This window comes from Copadichromis virginalis, linkage group LG2 (genome assembly GCF_057382275.1).
Source record: "Copadichromis virginalis isolate Kocher_CV1m ecotype Utaka linkage group LG2, C_Virginalis_male_GT1.1, whole genome shotgun sequence".
In the NCBI taxonomy this organism is placed as follows: domain Eukaryota; kingdom Metazoa; phylum Chordata; class Actinopteri; order Cichliformes; family Cichlidae; genus Copadichromis; species Copadichromis virginalis.
This window is the reverse complement of record NC_140619.1, coordinates 9,671,132-9,690,880: the sequence shown is the minus strand read 5'-3', so window position 1 is coordinate 9,690,880 and position 19,749 is coordinate 9,671,132. Positions and strand designations below refer to the sequence as shown.

The 19,749-nt window shown below is 39.7% G+C and overlaps 1 protein-coding gene across 3 annotated transcripts; it reads left to right on the top strand.

Annotated features, from left to right (window-relative positions):
• The first annotated feature begins 13,366 nt into the window (after positions 1-13,366).
• LOC146716963 (uncharacterized) lies at positions 13,367-19,584 on the top strand. 3 transcript variants are annotated; one of them, XM_085470361.1, is made up of 5 exons: positions 13,367-13,550; positions 14,609-14,689; positions 15,417-15,574; positions 16,000-16,057; positions 16,996-19,584. In XM_085470361.1, exon 5 carries the CDS (start codon positions 17,555-17,557, stop codon positions 18,542-18,544), a length of 990 nt encoding a protein of 329 aa, XP_085326487.1. In that variant the 5' UTR covers positions 13,367-13,550; positions 14,609-14,689; positions 15,417-15,574; positions 16,000-16,057; positions 16,996-17,554; the 3' UTR covers positions 18,545-19,584. The 3 variants fall into 3 exon arrangements, with proteins under 3 accessions (XP_085326487.1, XP_085326496.1, XP_085326476.1); XM_085470370.1 differs by having other exon boundaries at positions 14,609-14,696; positions 16,003-16,057; XM_085470350.1 differs by having other exon boundaries at positions 14,609-14,696.
• The last annotated feature ends 165 nt before the right edge of the window (positions 19,585-19,749 follow it).

Below are 19,749 nucleotides of genomic sequence, written 5' to 3'. Positions count from 1 at the left end.
ACAGATTTAACTGCATCACATCTCTGAAACAAGCTTGCAGTAAACAAATGTGTACTGTGTTCACGTGTGTAATAAGTCAGGCTGCAGAAATGTGCAGATGTATTTCAGTGAATTCATTTGGATTAATATGTGATAGCTTATTTATTTCATTGCATCTTTTGCTTTATACCTAAAAATGCGTGACATTTCTAAATGTAGTCACATCCCTATGAAACATGGTTGATTATCAGCTGTAGTCACAGCTGGTGATAAAGTAATTAAATGTCCAGCTATTCAAAAATAGGGCATTCTGCACAATGAGTACTTTTTGGTACTTGAAGTATATTTTGATGCTGATGCTTCAGGGCATTGTGCTGCATTGTCGAAGCTCTCTGGGCTTCCGGTTAGAACGACCTCACAGTGTTTTATTTTGATCTGGTGTAAAGTGCATTGTGCAGAAATGACAGCATGATAGTCACATGATAAAACTGACTTTTCTTTTTTTTTTAAATTTTACTGGGTGTGCATCTTGTTCAAATGTCTTTTTCAGCATTTGTACATAAATATTCTGTATATAAATATTTGATTTTCATTTATTTTACAGAGTCCTTTATTTTGTTTCACAAATATGACATTCATGTCAAATGACATCTGCAGACTTTATAATGACCAGCAGGGGGCAGTGTATTGCAGTCTATCAGAACATTTACTGAGACCTGTTTCATGCACTAGTTTCATGTCTCATTGAATCCAACATGATGTTGATTTTGTAAATTAAGGTCACATCTTCATCACATCTAATTTCAAAACACTGATCAATTTAAAAAAAAATGAATTCCATACCAATTGCAGGAATAAAATAGGAATAAATAACAAACGAGAAATACATACAAAACAAGAGAAAGGCACACATGAGAGAACAGGTCACATGACAGCACAGCATTATCTACCCACAATTTGAACTAAATAACAGATAGCACAGGCAATGAAAACAAACGGAAATCAGAATAAATTTAAAAACTTTTATTGATGTTAACTTGAAGTGCTGAATTAGCCCTGTTGTCAGTTCAAATCACTTCAATCTATAGCGCACTTTAAGGTCTTTAGACCTTAAAAAGTAATACACTGCAAGGTAAGCTTGCAGCATCTTACTTTAAGGTCAACTGTGAAACTTTGTGGAAAGCCTGAGACAAGTTGATGAGTCAGTGAAGCGCACTTCCTTCTGATGACGGCTATACTGAGGTGAGTTTTTAAGCATATCCTGAACTTTATTCATTATTAGACTTCTGACACCTGGCAAATAAACTCTCACGCGATATGAGAACATAACAGCAAAAAGCCAGTAGCTGGTACATGAATGGATAAAAATTGGATCCCTCTTAGATTGAATTGGTTGCCCTCTTATATTACGTTGTTTTGAACCTAACCGCATCCACTGAATGAATGCAGTTTTCAGGACAGTAAAAACAGAGAACTCTGATATACACAATTTCTGATTGCTGATAGTGTTTCTTAATGCAAAATGGGCTTCCATTTAAAATGCAATTGCTTTATGTTCGATCTTTAGTGAAGAAGGGTCATTTTTGATTCTGTGGACAAGGGATGCAAATGGAATGTGAAGGCAACAGGTAGTAGGATGAATTAGGGTTTCGTGTGGTCTTCAGTGCATGAATTTTATTGCCACTTTATTTCAACTTTTTATTAATGTACTCAAAAGAAAAACAAGAACCACAAAGGAGATTCTTGTGATTCTTGTTTGTGCTATCTGTTTGTGAAAGAAAGCACATTTTACCACATCATACTGTGTTTGCTGCCATTTATTTTACTCGTCCTGCCTGAGTGTCTGGGCTGCGTTTGTCTGTGCACCTTTGTTCTGGCCTTCTGCTGATGGGTTTCACATGCTGGGCTTTCCCTCTTGGTCCACACCCAGCAGCCTGCTGCTGACCACACACAGCCTACAAACTGATCCATCCATGCATCCATCCATGCACGCATGGCCTGGTTATTGTTGAGTTATCACCTCCAGCTCCTTGCTCATAACCAGGTAGATACTGGGCTGGGCCTGATCTCTGAGCTCAATAACAATGACAAAAATGCCAAACACTTTACTCTTCATGGTAAAAAATGTTTATAATACAGTAAAAACTGGATGTAGCCAAAATCAGTGTTTTATATACAGTGTAAGTGAACAACATTGCTACACTGCTGGTGTTTGATTGATAGAGGCTTTCTTTATAAGAACTATGATATCATTTCTTTTGCTGATTAACAGTTTTTATATAATTTTTATATCATATATAGCTTTCAAGAAGCCAAAGATCACTGGACGAAAAGACTACAGACCTGTGGCTCTGACATCTGGTCAGGAAGTCTTTTGAGCGCCTGGTTCTCTCCTATCTTAAGACCCTCACGGCCCCCCTCCTGGACCCCCTGCAGTTTGCATACAGAGCCAACAGGTCTGTAGACGATGCCATCAACATGGCCCTACACTTTGTCCTGCAGAATCTATGCTAGGATCCTGTTTGTGGACTTCAGCTCTACCTTCAACACCATCCTTTCAGACCTTCTTCAAGGATTGCTTTCCCAGATGAATGTGCCTGATCCCATCTGCCGGTGGATCACTGACTTCCTGACGGACAGGAAGCAACCAGTGAGGCTGGGGAAGAATGTCTTGGACTCCCGGACCATCAGCACGAGCTCCCCTCAGGGCTGTGTTCTTTCTTCTATGCCCTTCTCCCTGTACACCAACTGCCGCACCTCCAACCACCAGTCTGTCAAATTAATTAAGCTTGCAGATGACACCACCATTATTGGACTCCTCTCAGACGGGGATAAGTCTGCCTACAGGATGGAGGCTGAACATCTGGTGTCCTGATGCAGCCGCAACAACCAGGTGCTGAATAAGTGTTATTTTCATTTACCACTGGCCCAAGTACATTTTTATTGGCTTGTGAACAAGGCTGTAGTTTTTGTATTTTTAAATATTAACGCAATTTAATTGAGACATTATTTATATTATTTCACTTTCAATGTGAAAAATGCTGTAAAAACGTTGAAAATAATGGTCACCCCTGTTCGCTGCAATGTAAAATAGTACAACTGCTGTCAGCCTTCATTAAGTTGCATCATTTGAACATTTGCATATTTTTATTCAACTTCTGCAGGATGCTTTGATGAAAGACTCCCTTTTCCCAAGTAGAGGCTTTACTAGAGGTCACAGGAACAGCGCTGCTGTTTTGGATGCGGAAAAATGTTGTCTTTCACTCTACCTGAGCTCAGTGTCCCAGTAAGGGCTCCGCCTCATTGTAGCTGACGCTGAAATGTTTGTGTGGGTTGCCATGACAACACCAGAAGTGCATCTGAGATCGTGTCCAAATTCATGGGCTGCATCCTCCTGAGGACTCGGTGTTCTGACAAAACGTCTTACTTTGGCAAAACGTCCTACCGTAAGTAGTTCATGCGTTCCCGGCGGCTCTAGTGACCCTCGAACTCTCGGCTAGCTATCGAGGTGGTGGATAACATACGTCTCCCCCACAAGAGCACGAATCTACAACTTTTCTACTACTGGTTTTACAAGGCGTACACGGTAAAAACATTATGCTGTTATTTGTTAAGCACTTGTGCACCTTGTGAAAAGAAATAAGTGGCTGAGATGGATGTCATATGTGCTATTGATATTATTTTACTCGTTTCTAGTTTTCACGGTGCTCCATGATTGTGAGAGGAATAAAAAAGAATTGTGGACATCAGTACGAAGCATGGATTCTTTTGACCAGAGTAGATACACTGGTCCCTTGAATATACTAATCTTTTTGAGGTGGGTGACTGTTCCTGTGTATTTACAGAAACAATGGTTGTGATAACCTCAGCTGTTTCAGAGGGTGACTGTTCGTTGCTTTGCGCACTTTTAAATCTGTATACAATGGTTTGTTCCCTTTTTGTGTTCTGAGGTTTAAACAAAGATGTACTAGATGTATTATACCGGTCCCTCGAATCTACAAATCTTTTAGATGTGGATGACTGTTCATTTTCATCTGTGTTTACAGAAATACTGGGTGTTGGAACCTCAGTAGTTTCTTTTTGGCTGACAGACTCTGGAGCTGTACAAGAGGAATAAAGAGCTGCAATGCTTTTGTGAACCTGACCTGGGAAGGGAGAGAAATATATTTTTGTTTTGTTTTTGTTTGTCTTCTTGTTTTATTTTATTCCTTGTGGGATTTGGATCCAACAAGTAAAGTATGCATATTATGCACACACACAAACACACATGCAGCTATTACCATTTCTTGTATTCTTGAATAAAGACATTGATCTGACACATTTAAAATGCAGCCAATTGTTTTTATTGTTATATTATTAAGAAAAAAGAAAAGGTGGGGGGATGTAAAGAAGAGCTTAAAGGGCTAGAGGAGAGAAAACCCCAACAATTAGCAGGGCATTTTTTTACTTGGACAAATTGTTAATAAAGTTTCCATATCTGTAACAATGATGACAGTATAATTGTTTATAAACAATTATATTGACAATTATATGTGTCCAGTATGTTGGCTCATTTTCTTTTACTTTTTGCATTTGAAAATAAAAGTTGGGCTGATTTTGACACCATTACAAGAAGTGTTGTTAATGATTCTTTTTGAATTAAAATCAGGTTACCGCAAATTGTTTTTTAATTTAATTTCATTTGAAATGTTTGTCAGTGGGTAAACAATTCGTAATGCAAAGTCAGAAACATCGAGTTATTCTTGTACTGCATGCTTGCAATAAATAAGTTGTCCTAACAGTCAGTCAAAGGAGCTTGGAAAGAAAAGCGTCTGGACTTCTTTGAGTTGAAGTGACTGATATATATATTTTTTGTCTGTTTGTTTTGTTGGTTTTTGTTTTTTGCCCTTTATCACCATTCCTCTTCCCTGCTGTTTTTCTTTCCCTCTTTCTTTCTCCCCTTTCTTTCCCCCAGTCATGTCTGTCCTATGTGTAGCAAGTGAAAATAAAATAAACAATAAAAACAAAGGTGAATCAAATAGACCAATACGGCAAGGCCGGGATGGTCCATTTGGTAAAGTAAATCCGTTAGTTATATTTAACATAATGTTAAATGGCAACATTCTGTTTACAATGTTACCATTTCACATTATGTTAAATGGTAACATTCTGTTTACAATGTTACCATTTTACCTTGTGTTAAATGGTAACATTCTGTTTACAATGTTACCATTTTACATTGTGTTAAATGGTAACATTCTGTTTACAATGTTACCATTTTACATTATGTTAAATGGTAACATTCTGTTTACAATGTTACCATTTTACCTTGTGTTAAATGGTAACATTCTGTTTACAATGTTACCATTTTACATTATGTTAAATGGTAACATTCTGTTTACAATGTTACCATTAACACCGTCGATCTTCACTGACATGATGCGATCCGATATGCGGGTAACTTCGACCACGTTGTGCCGGAGCTTTATTATTAGACTTCTGACACCTGGCAAATAAACTCTCATGCGATATGAGAACATAACAGCAAAAAGCCAGTAGCTGGTACATGAATGGATAAAAATGGGATGCAAATGGAATGTGAAGGCAACAGGTAGTAGGGTGAATTAGGGTTTCGTGTGGTCTTCAGTGCATGAATTTTATTGCCACTTTATTTCAACTTTTTATTAATATACTCAAAAGAAAAACAAGAACCACAAAGGAGATTCTTGTGATTCTTGTTTGTGCTATCTGTTTGTGAAAGAAAGCACATTTTACCACATCATACTGTGTTTGCTGCCATTTATTTTACTCGTCCTGCCTGAGTGTCTGGGCTGCGTTTGTCTGTGCACCTTTATTCTGGCCTTCTGCTGATGGGTTTCACATGCTGGGCTTTCCCTCTTGGTCCACACCCAGCAGCCTGCTGCTGACCACACACAGCCTACAAACTGATCCATCCATGCATCCATCCATGCATGCATGGCCTGGTTATTGTTGAGTTATCACCTCCAGCTCCTTGCTCATAACCAGGTAGATACTGGGCTGGGCCTGATCTCTGAGCTCAATAACAATGACAAAAATGCCAAACACTTTACTCTTCATGGTAAAAAATGTTTATAATACAGTAAAAACTGGATGTAGCCAAAATCAGTGTTTTATATACAGTGTAAGTGAACAACATTGCTACACTGCTGGTGTTTGATTGATAGAGGCTTTCTTTATAAGAACTATGATATCATTTCTTTTGCTGATTAACAGTTTTTATATAATTTTTATATCATTTATAGCTTTCAAGAAGCCAAAGATCACTGGACGAAAAGACTACAGACCTGTGGCTCTGACATCTGGTCAGGAAGTCTTTTGAGCGCCTGGTTCTCTCCTATCTTAAGACCCTCACGGCCCCCCTCCTGGACCCCCTGCAGTTTGCATACAGAGCCAACAGGTCTGTAGACGATGCCATCAACATGGCCCTACACTTTGTCCTGCAGAATCTATGCTAGGATCCTGTTTGTGGACTTCAGCTCTACCTTCAACACCATCCTTTCAGACCTTCTTCAAGGATTGCTTTCCCAGATGAATGTGCCTGATCCCATCTGCCGGTGGATCACTGACTTCCTGACGGACAGGAAGCAACCAGTGAGGCTGGGGAAGAATGTCTTGGACTCCCGGACCATCAGCACGAGCTCCCCTCAGGGCTGTGTTCTTTCTTCTATGCCCTTCTCCCTGTACACCAACTGCCGCACCTCCAACCACCAGTCTGTCAAATTAATTAAGCTTGCAGATGACACCACCATTATTGGACTCCTCTCAGACGGGGATAAGTCTGCCTACAGGATGGAGGCTGAACATCTGGTGTCCTGATGCAGCCGCAACAACCAGGTGCTGAATAAGTGTTATTTTCATTTACCACTGGCCCAAGTACATTTTTATTGGCTTGTGAACAAAGCTGTAGTTTTTGTATTTTTAAATATTAACGCAATTTAATTGAGACATTATTTATATTATTTCACTTTCAATGTGAAAAATGCTGGAAAAACGTTGAAAATAATGGTCACCCCTGTTCGCTGCAATGTAAAATAGTACAACTGCTGTCAGCCTTCATTAAGTTGCATCATTTAAACATTTGCATATTTTTATTCAACTTCTGCAGGATGCTTTGATGAAAGACTCCCTTTTCCCAAGTAGAGGCTTTACTAGAGGTCACAGGAACAGCGCTGCTGTTTTGGATACGGAAAAATGTTGTCTTTCACTCTACCTGAGCTCAGTGTCCCAGTAAGGGCTCCGCCTCATTGTAGCTGACGCTGAAATGTTTGTGTGGGTTGCCATGACAACACCAGAAGTGCATCTGAGATCGTGTCCAAATTCATGGGCTGCATCCTCCTGAGGACTCGGTGTTCTGACAAAACGTCTTACTTTGGCAAAACGTCCTACCGTAAGTAGTTCATGCGTTCTCGGCGGCTCTAGTGACCCTCGAACTCTCGGCTAGCTATCGAGGTGGTGGATAACATACGTCTCCCCCACAAGAGCACGAACCTACAACTTTTCTACTACTGGTTTTACAAGGCGTACACGGTAAAAACATTATGCTGTTATTTGTTAAGCACTTGTGCACCTTGTGAAAAGAAATAAGTGGCTGAGATGGATGTCATATGTGCTATTGATATTATTTTACTCGTTTCTAGTTTTCACGGTGCTCCATGATTGTGAGAGGAATAAAAAAGAATTGTGGACATCAGTACGAAGCATGGATTCTTTTGACCAGAGTAGATACACTGGTCCCTTGAATATACTAATCTTTTTGAGGTGGGTGACTGTTCCTGTGTATTTACAGAAACACTGGGTGTTGGAACCTCAGTAATTTCTTTTTGGCTGACAGACTCTGGAGCTGTACAAGAGGAATAAAGAGCTGCAATGCTTTTGTGAACCTGACCTGGGAAGGGAGAGAAATATATTTTTGTTTTGTTTTTGTTTGTCTTCTTGTTTTATTTTATTCCTTGTGGGATTTGGATCCAACAAGTAAAGTATGCATATTATGCACACACACAAACACACATGCAGCTATTACCATTTCTTGTATTCTTGAATAAAGACATTGATCTGACACATTTAAAATGCAGCCAATTGTTTTTATTGTTATATTATTAAGAAAAAAGAAAAGGTGGGGGTGGGGGGATGTAAAGAAGAGCTTAAAGGGCTAGAGGAGAGAAAACCCCAACAATTAGCAGGGCATTTTTTTACTTGGACAAATTGTTAATAAAGTTTCCATATCTGTAACAATGATGACAATATAATTGTTTATAAACAATTATATTGACAATTATATGTGTCCAGTATGTTGGCTCATTTTCTTTTACTTTTTGCATTTGAAAATAAAAGTTGGGCTGATTTTGACACCATTACAAGAAGTGTTGTTAATGATTCTTTTTGAATTAAAATCAGGTTACCACAAATTGTTTTTTAATTTAATTTCATTTGAAATGTTTGTCAGTGGGTAAACAATTCGTAATGCAAAGTCAGAAACATCGAGTTATTCTTGTACTGCATGCTTGCAATAAATAAGTTGTCCTAACAGTCAGTCAAAGGAGCTTGGAAAGAAAAGCGTCTGGACTTCTTTGAGTTGAAGTGACTGATATATATATTTTTTGTCTGTTTGTTTTGTTGGTTTTTGTTTTTTGCCCTTTATCACCATTCCTCTTCCCTGCTGTTTTTCTTTCCCTCTTTCTTTCTCCCCTTTCTTTCCCCCAGTCATGTCTGTCCTATGTGTAGCAAGTGAAAATAAAATAAACAATAAAAACAAAGGTGAATCAAATAGACCAATACGGCAAGGCCGGGATGGTCCATTTGGTAAAGTAAATCCGTTAGTTATATTTAACATAATGTTAAATGGCAACATTCTGTTTACAATGTTACCATTTTACATTGTGTTAAATGGTAACATTCTGTTTACAATGTTACCATTTTACATTGTGTTAAATGGTAACATTCTGTTTACAATGTTACCATTTCACATTATGTTAAATGGTAACATTCTGTTTACAATGTTACCATTTTACATTGTGTTAAATGGTAACATTCTGTTTACAATGTTATCATTTTACATTATGTTAAATGGTAACATTCTGTTTACAATGTTACCATTTTACATTGTGTTAAATGGTAACATTCTGTTTACAATGTTACCATTTAACATTATGTTAAATGGTAACATTCTGTTTACAATGTTACCATTTTACATTATGTTAAATGGTAACATTCTGTTTACAATGTTACCATTTCACATTGTGTTAAATGGTAACATTCTGTTTACAATGTTACCATTTAACATTATGTTAAATGGTAACATTCTGTTTACAATGTTACCATTTTACATTATGTTAAATGGTAACATTCTGTTTACAATGTTACCATTTTACATTATGTTAAATGGTAACATTATGTTTACAATGTTACCATTTACATTATGTTAAATTGTAACATTATGTTTACAATGTTACCATTTACATTATGTTAAATTGTAACATTATGTTTACGATGTTACCATTTTACATTATGTTAAATTGTCAGTAGGCCTGGTACCGGAACCGGTACTGGACCCCCTTTTACTTTCAGCCATCAGAAGAGGGTACACTGTGGTCATAACAATACTCAGACTGTAGCATTTAAAGGTCCCAAAGTGTACCAGGAAAATATCCCCCGCACGATTACACCAGCAGCCTGAATTGTGAATGTGAGGGAGGATGGATCCATGCTTTCATGTTGTTCACTCCAGGCTGATATAAAAATGATATAACTAATACTACTTCTACTAATAATGACAATAACAACAAAATAATAATAATAATGTCAAAAATACCAGTAATAATAATAACAATAACAACATAAACAACAACATTACTACTACTAATAATAAAGATAAACAAATGTATTAAAAAATTAATAATGATAATAATAATAATAAAACTGACCATAACAGTAACAATATCAATCATAACAACAAGAGTACTAACAACAATAATAACAATAACAATGAAGGTGTTGCTGCAGATCTGAGTCCCGACTCTGCTGCCTTTCTAGTGCGGCAAAGAAAGTAAGAAATAGAAAAAGAAAAACACAAATAAACTGAGTGTGAGGGTTTTTCTACAAGTTACACTGAATATTTGCACAGACATGCTGACTGTTTGCTGGGAGACGTCACCTGTCTTTTATAGAATAGCAGGTAAGCTGTTCTCTGCCGCTGCTCACACACAGACTCACACGTGGTCTGGCAGACCAACTCGTCATCGTACGTGAGCCGGCTGTCTGTGACGTCGTCTCTTCCGCTCATCTGGTGAACGCCGTCACAGACGTAATGTCCTGAGAGGAGAAGGCGCACTTATTAACGTCTCATAAACTTTCAAAGCTGACCTGCATTCAGCACATGTGTCTGAAAGCACCCACTCACCGCTGTAAGCTGAGGAGCCCAAACGACTGATCACGCTGACCAACAAATAGCGAGCAGTTTACTGGGAGAGGGCAGCGGCACCACCCGTTAGCTTAGAAATGGGCTCCATCCATACTTGAAATGAACGGTGTGCCTTTTCCCTTACCTCTTCAGTAAAGGCTGTGTCCTGGCTGATCACCAGCTGCTGTGTCAGAACAATGGGGCTGTTCTTCTTCTCCACGGTGAACGATGGAGTGAACGTAAACCACTTCAGATGGAGGATCAGCACACTGAAAGAGATGAGACAAAGAGGAGAGGCTCAAAGGAAGACGCAAGGAGGACATGACATGAACAAAACTGACACCGACTGAACTGTGGTGGTTTGAGGCCTTTGGGGACCGATTTGAGGTTACTCACTTTGGCAGGTTCAAGAACAACAGCTCCTTTTTGATCTTCTTAGCTCCGCACTGGCATTCTTAGTCCAACAGGCCGCCCTTCAGCAGGGAGCAGGAGGAACAGGTGCATTAGAGTTAAACTCTTTTACAGATGAATTCACATATTCGTGGGAGCAAGCCTGTTCACAGAATAGAGTCTAAACAAGCTCTTACTTTCAGACTCCAGCCCCGCCCTTCAGCAGCATCCTGCTGGCTGGCACAACCTTGCCATTGGCTGCTGCCAGGGACTCAACAGGTTAGAACAAAAATATAAATATTATATCTGAGTTCTTATGTGGACCCGCCTTCCAGACACAACGTCACCTTCCATGAATGTCCACAGGTTAGCGGCCCTCGCTCTGCTGGTCCTCCAAAGTAAGAAAAAATGAGAAAAAATAAGGAGCAGACCAAGCAAAAGAGGGTATTTAAAGAGACAGTGCTCTTAAGGTGCATTTTTGGCGAGTTTTATTATCTAAATGTCATTGTGTCACTTTCTTATGAGGCTTCAGTGAACTGAAAAAGCTTCTGGGATGAGAAGCGAAACGTCTTCAAAAAAGTTAAAGAAGTCCGGTTGCTTTTTTCCCCCAAGCTCCTTAGAGTTCTCTGAAAATGGTCAGGTAGAAGGACTGGACTGAAAATGAGTAAAAAAGCAGCCAAAGCCCAAGGAAGTTGAAAGATTGGAAACTATTGCTGAGGTCATGTCAGTGTAAAAAGTTACCTACAAGTCTGGCACCTTGGAAGCAAAACATAAAGAAATAAGGTGTAAGGCCAAATGTTTGGTCCTGCAGCCAACCGGACCATGAAATATAGAGCACAGGTGAACAAAGTGAGGCAGCAGTTTGCTGATTTCCACCTTGTGCCTTTCATGTTGATCAGCTTAGTAGTTTGCCAGCTTTCTAGCTGTTAAAGACTTTTGGCGAGAGGTTATTCATATTTGAACTCTAATTGAACCCCTCTTTTTTACTGTTTTTTTGTTTGTTTGTTTTTGGGGTTTTTTGTTGTCTTAGATGGCCTGACTCAGCAGGTGGGGGCAGTTTCTGAGTTTACCTTCGTTCAAACAGTGCAGAAATGGTTTCGCTATGCTCCAGACCGGATGGGTGGTGCAGGACGCCCGATATCCAGCCCCGTCATGGAGTAAACTAAAAACAGTAAATAATACATTTAACAAACAAGCAAGCTCTAAATTCAAGCGGAGAGACTGCAGACGCAGCCGCACCATTCCAGGGATTTTTGGTTAGCATGAGGGGTCTAGCCAGGACCCTTACTGGATACTTGGTGGGAATCGAACGTGCGACTCCAAAGATGTGTAGTATTACCACTACACTATCCAGCTGCGCTACACTATCCAACAAAAAAAGCTTTTAGAAAATTTGATAAAGTCTGATGCTTAATATTGTAGGGATATTAATATCCCTACAATATTAATACGGATTAATAACAAAGAGAAGTCATACTTCTGTTATGACAGAATTAATTGGGTAAATTATATTTACAATTGTAACATTGTAAACTTAATGTTATGATTTTACATTATATTAAATTGTAACATGATGTAAAATCGTAACATTGTAAACTTAACGTTACAATTTTACATTATGTTGCAATTTAACATAATGTGAAATTGTAACATTGTAAACATAATGTTACAATTGGAACATCAGTCCATCTATCCATGCATCTTCATCCGCTTTATCCGAGGCCGGGTCGCGGGGGCAGCAGCCTAAGCAAAGAGGCCCAGACCCAACACGTTGTGTACTCACCTTTGCTAAGTACATGTGAACAGATCTTGAATAAAAAAAACAAAACAAAACACACTTTTGTTTTGTGTTTTATTGAAAGCACTTTACAGAAAGTGTAATTGTTTGTAATGAAGAAAGAAGTAGGTAGGTTTGCATGTGTAATTAGTGTGTTATTGCAGAAGAAGCTTAATGTGTAGTTTGCAAAAACAATGGGAAAAACAGGTGGCCGAAGAAGAAAAGATAAATGTCCTTTTTTTTAAGTATTCCCTCGGCCGGTCGTTTGGCTTATGTCATGTGGCGGGGACTCTGCTACAGAACTCCGCCAGTTCGAACCCCCCACGAACTCACTGCCACGGCCCTGCGCGGGGGGCGGGGAAACGCGCTCGCATTTCCTTTTTGCTTTTTCCTGCTTGAGCCAAGTCCTCCGCCCGCTCTTCATCTCTCTCATTACCCCTTATTACCTTACACTCATGCCTTTGCCTTTCACCACTTCAAAACGAAGCCTACTTCAATATTACCTTCATACGCTCTCTTTGCTTTTGGCTTTCCTCATGCTGTGTACTCACCTTTGCTAAGTACATGTGAACAGATCTTGAATAAAAAAAACAAAACAAAACACACTTTTCTTTTCTGTTTTATTGAAAGCACTTTACAGAAAGTGTAATTGTTTGTGATGAAGAAAGAAGTAGGTAGGTTTCCATGTGTAATTAGTGTGTGATAATGCTGCAGAAGAAGCTTAATATGTACTTTGGAAAAACGATGAGAAAAAAAGGTGGCCGAAGAAGAAATGATAAATGTCCTGTTTTTTCAAGCCTTCTCTCAGCCGGCAGTTTCAGTGCCACGGCCCTCGCTTGGGGGGTGGGGAGACGTGCCCCCCAAGGAGACCTGCTAGATTGTTCAGAAGGTTGTTCTCATCCATCCAGATGGAGGATCACTAACAGGAGCGTGGAAGACTCCAGAATCCACTCTGGCTGGAATCCGGTGGATATGCAGTGTGTACAGGTACAGGACCATTTAAACGGACAGCATTTATAGAATGACTATTAAAAGTCAGCGAGTGTCAGTAATGTTAATGTGGTTATGTTAGTAATACACCGAGTGCTAATATAAGAGCTTTAAGATGCATTTGTAGATATTATTACGTGTTTTACCGTCTTTATGGTGCTAGCTTAAAGTTACGGTGTAAACGTTAGCTTATATTGGAGGAAAGCTGTTACTGGTTAAACGATGTTAGCACAGAAATATTAGCTTCTGTCATGACTGATGAAGTTACTAGTTAATAAAGTTTTCAGTAAAGTGATTAATCGCAGCCACAGGTTGACAGCAAATATCTCGATTAGCTTCAGTGCATCTGTAATAAATATGTGCAAGTTTCAGTGCTTCGTTTAAACTGTATGATACTTATACTGACCCAGGGTCAGTGTAAAATACAATCCTAGCTGTGTGAACAAAGCCACTGTAAATTTAATCCTGCATGACAAACCTCAGGATGCAGGTTATTATTACTCTTTCCTGCTGGCACACCTGAGAGTCAGCTAGAAGCTTATAGTGACGTGGACATCATGCAAAGACTGCCAGACTCTGTAATACTGCAAATGATCAGTGACTCAGGTTAACACTAAACTTCAAACGGTACCTCTGTGTGCTGAACATCTAGGATTGAGTCAGGCTGCATTGACTGTGGGACTTTAATGTGTTAAAAGCAGGTTGAAGACGGCTCAGAAACATTTGAAGATTAAAATTTAGCATTATGGCTGCTGGTGGTTTGTAATATCTACTCAGCTGTATTTTTGTTACTAATTTATGTTTGTTGTTGTTTAACACAGATTTCAGAAGAGCAAATATGCTTAATAGTTTAACTAGATTTCATTTGTCAGTGTTTGACTGCTGAGTCACCGGAAGAACTCATTTCATTCATTCTCCATATGATGTTAATTTACATAAATGTTTCACAGGAACTGATTTCTCCCAAAGGTTGAACTAGTGTGTTTCCATAGATTACCTCTGTATGAATGTACTTCTTAAATGAAGGCAAGTGTTTGTCCTTTTTTGTTCCTCAGGTACAGTACGTGATATCAAGGGCAGGTGGTCAACACTGGGGACAAGAAGCAGACATACTTCCAAGAGGGAGCTGCAGTGAGGTCAGAGGTCAGAATCTGAAACAGCTCAGGTTTATATTTTAGAGGTTATAAAAAATCAAAATGTATTTATAAAGAAACCTTTAAATAATAGTCATAATTATGATTATTATAAGAAATATCAAACATTTAAGTGGATTTTCTGTTACACATATTGTGTTAGCCCTGCGATAAACTGGCAGCCTGTCTTTGTCCTGTATCAGCTGGGATAGGCTTCATCCTCCCGCAACCTTGAATTGGATACATTTTATTCCAATTATGTAATCTGATCATTTACAAACTCAAGGTATCTAATCAAAATGTAAGTAATAATTATAAAATGGGAAAGCAGAAATAAGTGTGACATAAATGTAAATGTGTGAGCTGACATAGAGCTACATGCAGTCTGAAAAACCTTTGTTGTCAAGTTTGCAGGTATATCAGCACGAGACATTCTTACATAGAAGAGACATTAAAGTCTCTAACTCAGTGAAGCATTATTGGTCCCGTCTGTTTGGATAAATATAGTAAGTTGATGTATGTCCATTTATTGACACATTTTCTTAAGTGCTTATCCAGTTCAGGATCACAGTGGAGCTGCAGCTGGATATGTTCACTAAATAAACCTTACAAAAGTTAACAATAAACCTGCATCCATGTACGTTGTTGTCCACAGGATGAGAAAATCAAACTGGAACACTGTGGAACATGTTAATAAATGTTTGTGTGTTTATGCCTGTGTCTTTCACAGGAGGCGCTGGAAGGTTTCCCTAATAGTTCCTGGTGAATCAAAGCAGAACCATAAAGGTTGCTGGACTGCATGATGGCCTTACCCCTGAGCAGTCATCCTGTTAAAGGATGAACCAGTTAGAAGCTGTTTTCAAAGTAGCTGAGCAGATTTCATCTCAAGTAAGCGATTAACTGTTTGTTCATCTGTTCCGCCACTTAAAGAGCATTTAAGGACGTCTTTTGAGTGTCCAGTTGAATTAATTCTACTGGCTCTCATGGTCATTTGTTATTATAGTCATATTTTTCATGTTCATCCAGCTATTTAGTAAATTCTATCTATTTAGTAATATCCGTCAGCTATAAAATGTAATATAAATATAAAAATATCTAAATATCTCCTGCCCTTTATGTTTTAATGATGTAAGTCTGTTATCGTGTTACATTAGCATTCCTCACATATCAATGAGATGCTGTACAGTACAATCCTACTGACACAGCAGAGGGATAACGACAGCTATTCAACATCGTTACACGACACATTCGAGCTGCATGACGCAGACAAAGTGACTAAATCATCTTTTTGTGGTTTATTGTCTTCAAACCAGCAGACAAAGCCGATGGCAGAAGATGTCAGAGAAGAACTTCAGGCCGTGGACTGAAAAGGTATTTTTTTCTTGTTATCAAAAGACATTTGGAGTGGCAGCTTCTACAACTGGTTGTGCTAAAGTAAAGCTTACAGTCTAAGAAATCACAGTGTTGATATTCAGCACAAAGAGAAAAGCTCACTTGTTTGAATTTATTTACAATCATAGTTTTATAAATTCTGACTGTAAACAGCTTTTACAGCTTTGATATTGTTTGACACTCGATATCAGGTGATAGGGTTTAATTTAAAGGTTTCTGTGTCCCAATGAGCCATTTACACTGATCAGTGTCAGTTTAACTGTAACACATTCATTATTTAGATTCAACAAAGAAATAACTGAATGTAAAAAATGGCAGCCCTCAGGCAGGTTTATAGAGATACATGCATGCATTATGAAATTTATGTATCCCAGATAATTGTTATTCATCTAGTCATGGCAGACCTACCTCTTCCTCCCAAGTTAACTGCAACCCAAAATAACTAGTGGGGCTATTTACACACTCACAACCAGTGTGGGGTAAAAAGAGCCACCAAAAAACTGTCAGCCACAGATGTGCTAGAAGAGTTAGAAGCTCTACTTATGGAGAAACTTTCTAAGTCTAACAGGGGACAGGAACTCCTGCCCAAGTAACATGATATAAGCCCACATACAGCCCAGCCATAAAGTGAACCAAGTTAAAGACAGCATGGGACCAAATGCATGTAACCAGCCTGCACCCACCTGACATTTCTTCCTCCTGAATTAAATGAATGAAGGGATGAAAGTTAAATGACTACAAACCTAAAGCCACTAGTTCCCACACTGGAGCTCCCTGACACTGTGTGTTAACTGTATTTAGCTTGTATCAACAGTTGTAACAGGCTAAGCCACCTGAGACACTGCATTGAATTTGTTCCTGTCTTACTGGTTTCAGCTGACTGGTTTCAACTCAGATGTTCTGCTTTTTCCTTTCAGTAGATCAAAGCAGCTCGTGCTCCTTCTGCTTCCAATTTAGAAGAAGAAGAAGAAGGCGAAGGCTTCAGCGAAGTGGCGTTCATGGTCTCAGTGAACAGTCACGGTCACACACTGCATGTGGTTTTAAAAGCAACATGTCTGTTCACCACAACAATGGAGATGTGTAATATTAGTGCAGCTATGGTTTGTTCTTGAACATCAGTTCTGTTTTCTACTTTGATCACTCAGACCAAAAAAGTGTTGTTTTCAGATTCTTTCTTTTAAATCTATAAAGCACCTGTTCATTTTTTTTATTGCAATTAGTTTCACATAAATGTTAGTGTTTCCTTTTATGATCTTTTAATGCTTACACTACACTGTACATGAAATCAAACCTAATAATGAGGCAGATAACATTCCTGTTACGATCCAGACTAGTGGTCTTACTGGGGCCGGTGAACAGGACTGTAAGCTTGCCATTGTGCCAGTTAAAGTAAAATCAAAGAGAGGTCAAAGAATAGTGGAAACGTATGCCTTTCTGGACCAAGGGAGTTCAGCATCCTTTTGTACAGCGGGTCTTATGGACAAGCTGAATATTGCTGGGAGGAGGACAAAGATTCTCCTGCGCACCATGGGACAGGAGAAAGTGGTGGACAGTTTCATTGTACCTGAACTTGAAGTTGCTGGATTGGACAGTGACATGTACTGTGATATGCCTAACCTCTTCACTCAGCATAAAATGCCTGTAGATATTGGTAACATCTCAAATCAACAGGACCTGGTTGACTGGCCACATTTGAAGCATGTTCATTTGCCAGAAATTAAGGCCAATGTTGAGCTTTTGATTGGCATGAATATGCCCAGAGCTCTAGAACCTTTGGAGGTCATCCGGAGTGTAGGTGATGGACCCTTTGCCATTAGGACTGTGCTCGGCTGGACTGTGAATGGGCCACTTAATCGAGAATGCTGTGGAAGGCCAGGATGTTTGGCAACAGTTACCGCCAACAGAGTTTCTGCTGTCACACTGGACAAGCTATGGAAACAGCAGTTCAAGATGGATTTTCCTGAGAGCAGCAATGATGAACAGATGGGGCTGTCAAAGGAAGACTTGAAGTTCCTGGAATTGGCCAGCAAGATGGTGACTTTGGGGGATTGGCACTACAGCATTGCCCTGCCACTAAAAGACCGAGACATAAGAATGCCTGACAACTGTGCAATTGAGCAACGAGCCTTAGGTTTGAAGAAAAGGTTCATCAGAGATAAAGACTTTCATAAAGACTACACTGCCTTCATGACAGATCTTATATCTAGAGGATATGCAAAGAGAGTCCCAGTCACAGAATTAGAGCGCCAGAAATGGGGAAGGATTAAACGTAACTTTGTTCCTGGAGATGTGGTCCTTATAGTGGATGATTCTGCACCTCGTGGTTCTTGGCTCATTGGGAGAGTCACCGGAGCTGCACCAGATGAAAGGGGGCTTGTGCGTCAGGTCTGGATTAAGACCCCAACCAGCCATGTGTGCAGACCCATCACAAAGATATGCCTTCTTCAGGAGGCCTCTGACCCATGACTATGACATTTTTGACACAGTGTGACATAACTAACTTTGAATTGACTTTAATGTTATGAGATGTACATCAGACTGACTATATTTAGGCTAAGTGCTGGTAACCTCTGGCCTATGACTGACTGACCATGTGCAGACAGAAGAAAAGAAGAGAAGACATGAGAAAATAACTTTGGTGGACTTTTGAGTATGTTATGTTGTCTCACTGGGTGTCTGTGATATGATGAAGTGTGTGTTGTGAGTTATGGTGTTGGATGTGTAATTATTACTGTAAAAATGTAATAATTAGGGGCCGGAATGTTGTGGATAGGCGTAGCTTTGGGTCACGTGGTGTCAGTAATAGTGATTGCTATATCACCTGTTCACGGCCCGAGGGAAATTTTGTGAATGAGTGGGTGATGGGGGAAGTCGACTTTTGCTGACCGCTCAAGCGTCCCAAGGCGTTCCCAGGCCAGCCGAGAGATATAATCTCTCCAGCGTGTCCTGGGTCTGCCCCGGGGCCTGCTCCCGGTGGGACATGCCTGGAACACCTCACCCAGGAGGCGCCCAGGGGGCATCCTTGTCAGATGCCCGAACCACCTCAGCTGGCTCCTTTCGATGTGGAGCAGCAGCTGCTCTACTCTGAGCCCCTCCCGGACGGCCGAACTTCTCACCCTATCTCTAAGGGAGAGGCCAGCCACCCTTCGGAGGAAGCTCATTTCTGCCGCTTGTATACGCGATCTCGTTCTTTCGGTCACTACCCACAGCTCGTGGCCATAGGTGAGGGTAGGGATTGTAACATTGTAAACATAATACAATTTTACATTATGTTACTGTCAGAGTCGGACGGTGCCCCGACCGGTCGACCTGTGTGTGTGTGTTTTTTTGTTCTCCTCTCTCGCTCCGCTTTTTCTCCGCTGCGATTGTTACCTCCGACCCGTAAGTGCTGCCACTCTGAGCTGCCTAATAAGCCTGGACGCGATCGAGACGGAGAGACGGAAGGGGACACTTCACTGATTCTAGGGAGTTTTGTGGACACACGAGGGGAGACGGGGAGAGGAGCACTGAAGAGACTTGCACTGTGGATAACTAATGTAAAATTGTAACATTATGTTTACAATGTTACAATTTGTAAATTGTAACATTGTAAACATAATGTTACAATTTTATATGATGTTAAACTGTAACATAATGTAAAATTGTAACATTATGTTTACAATGTTACAATT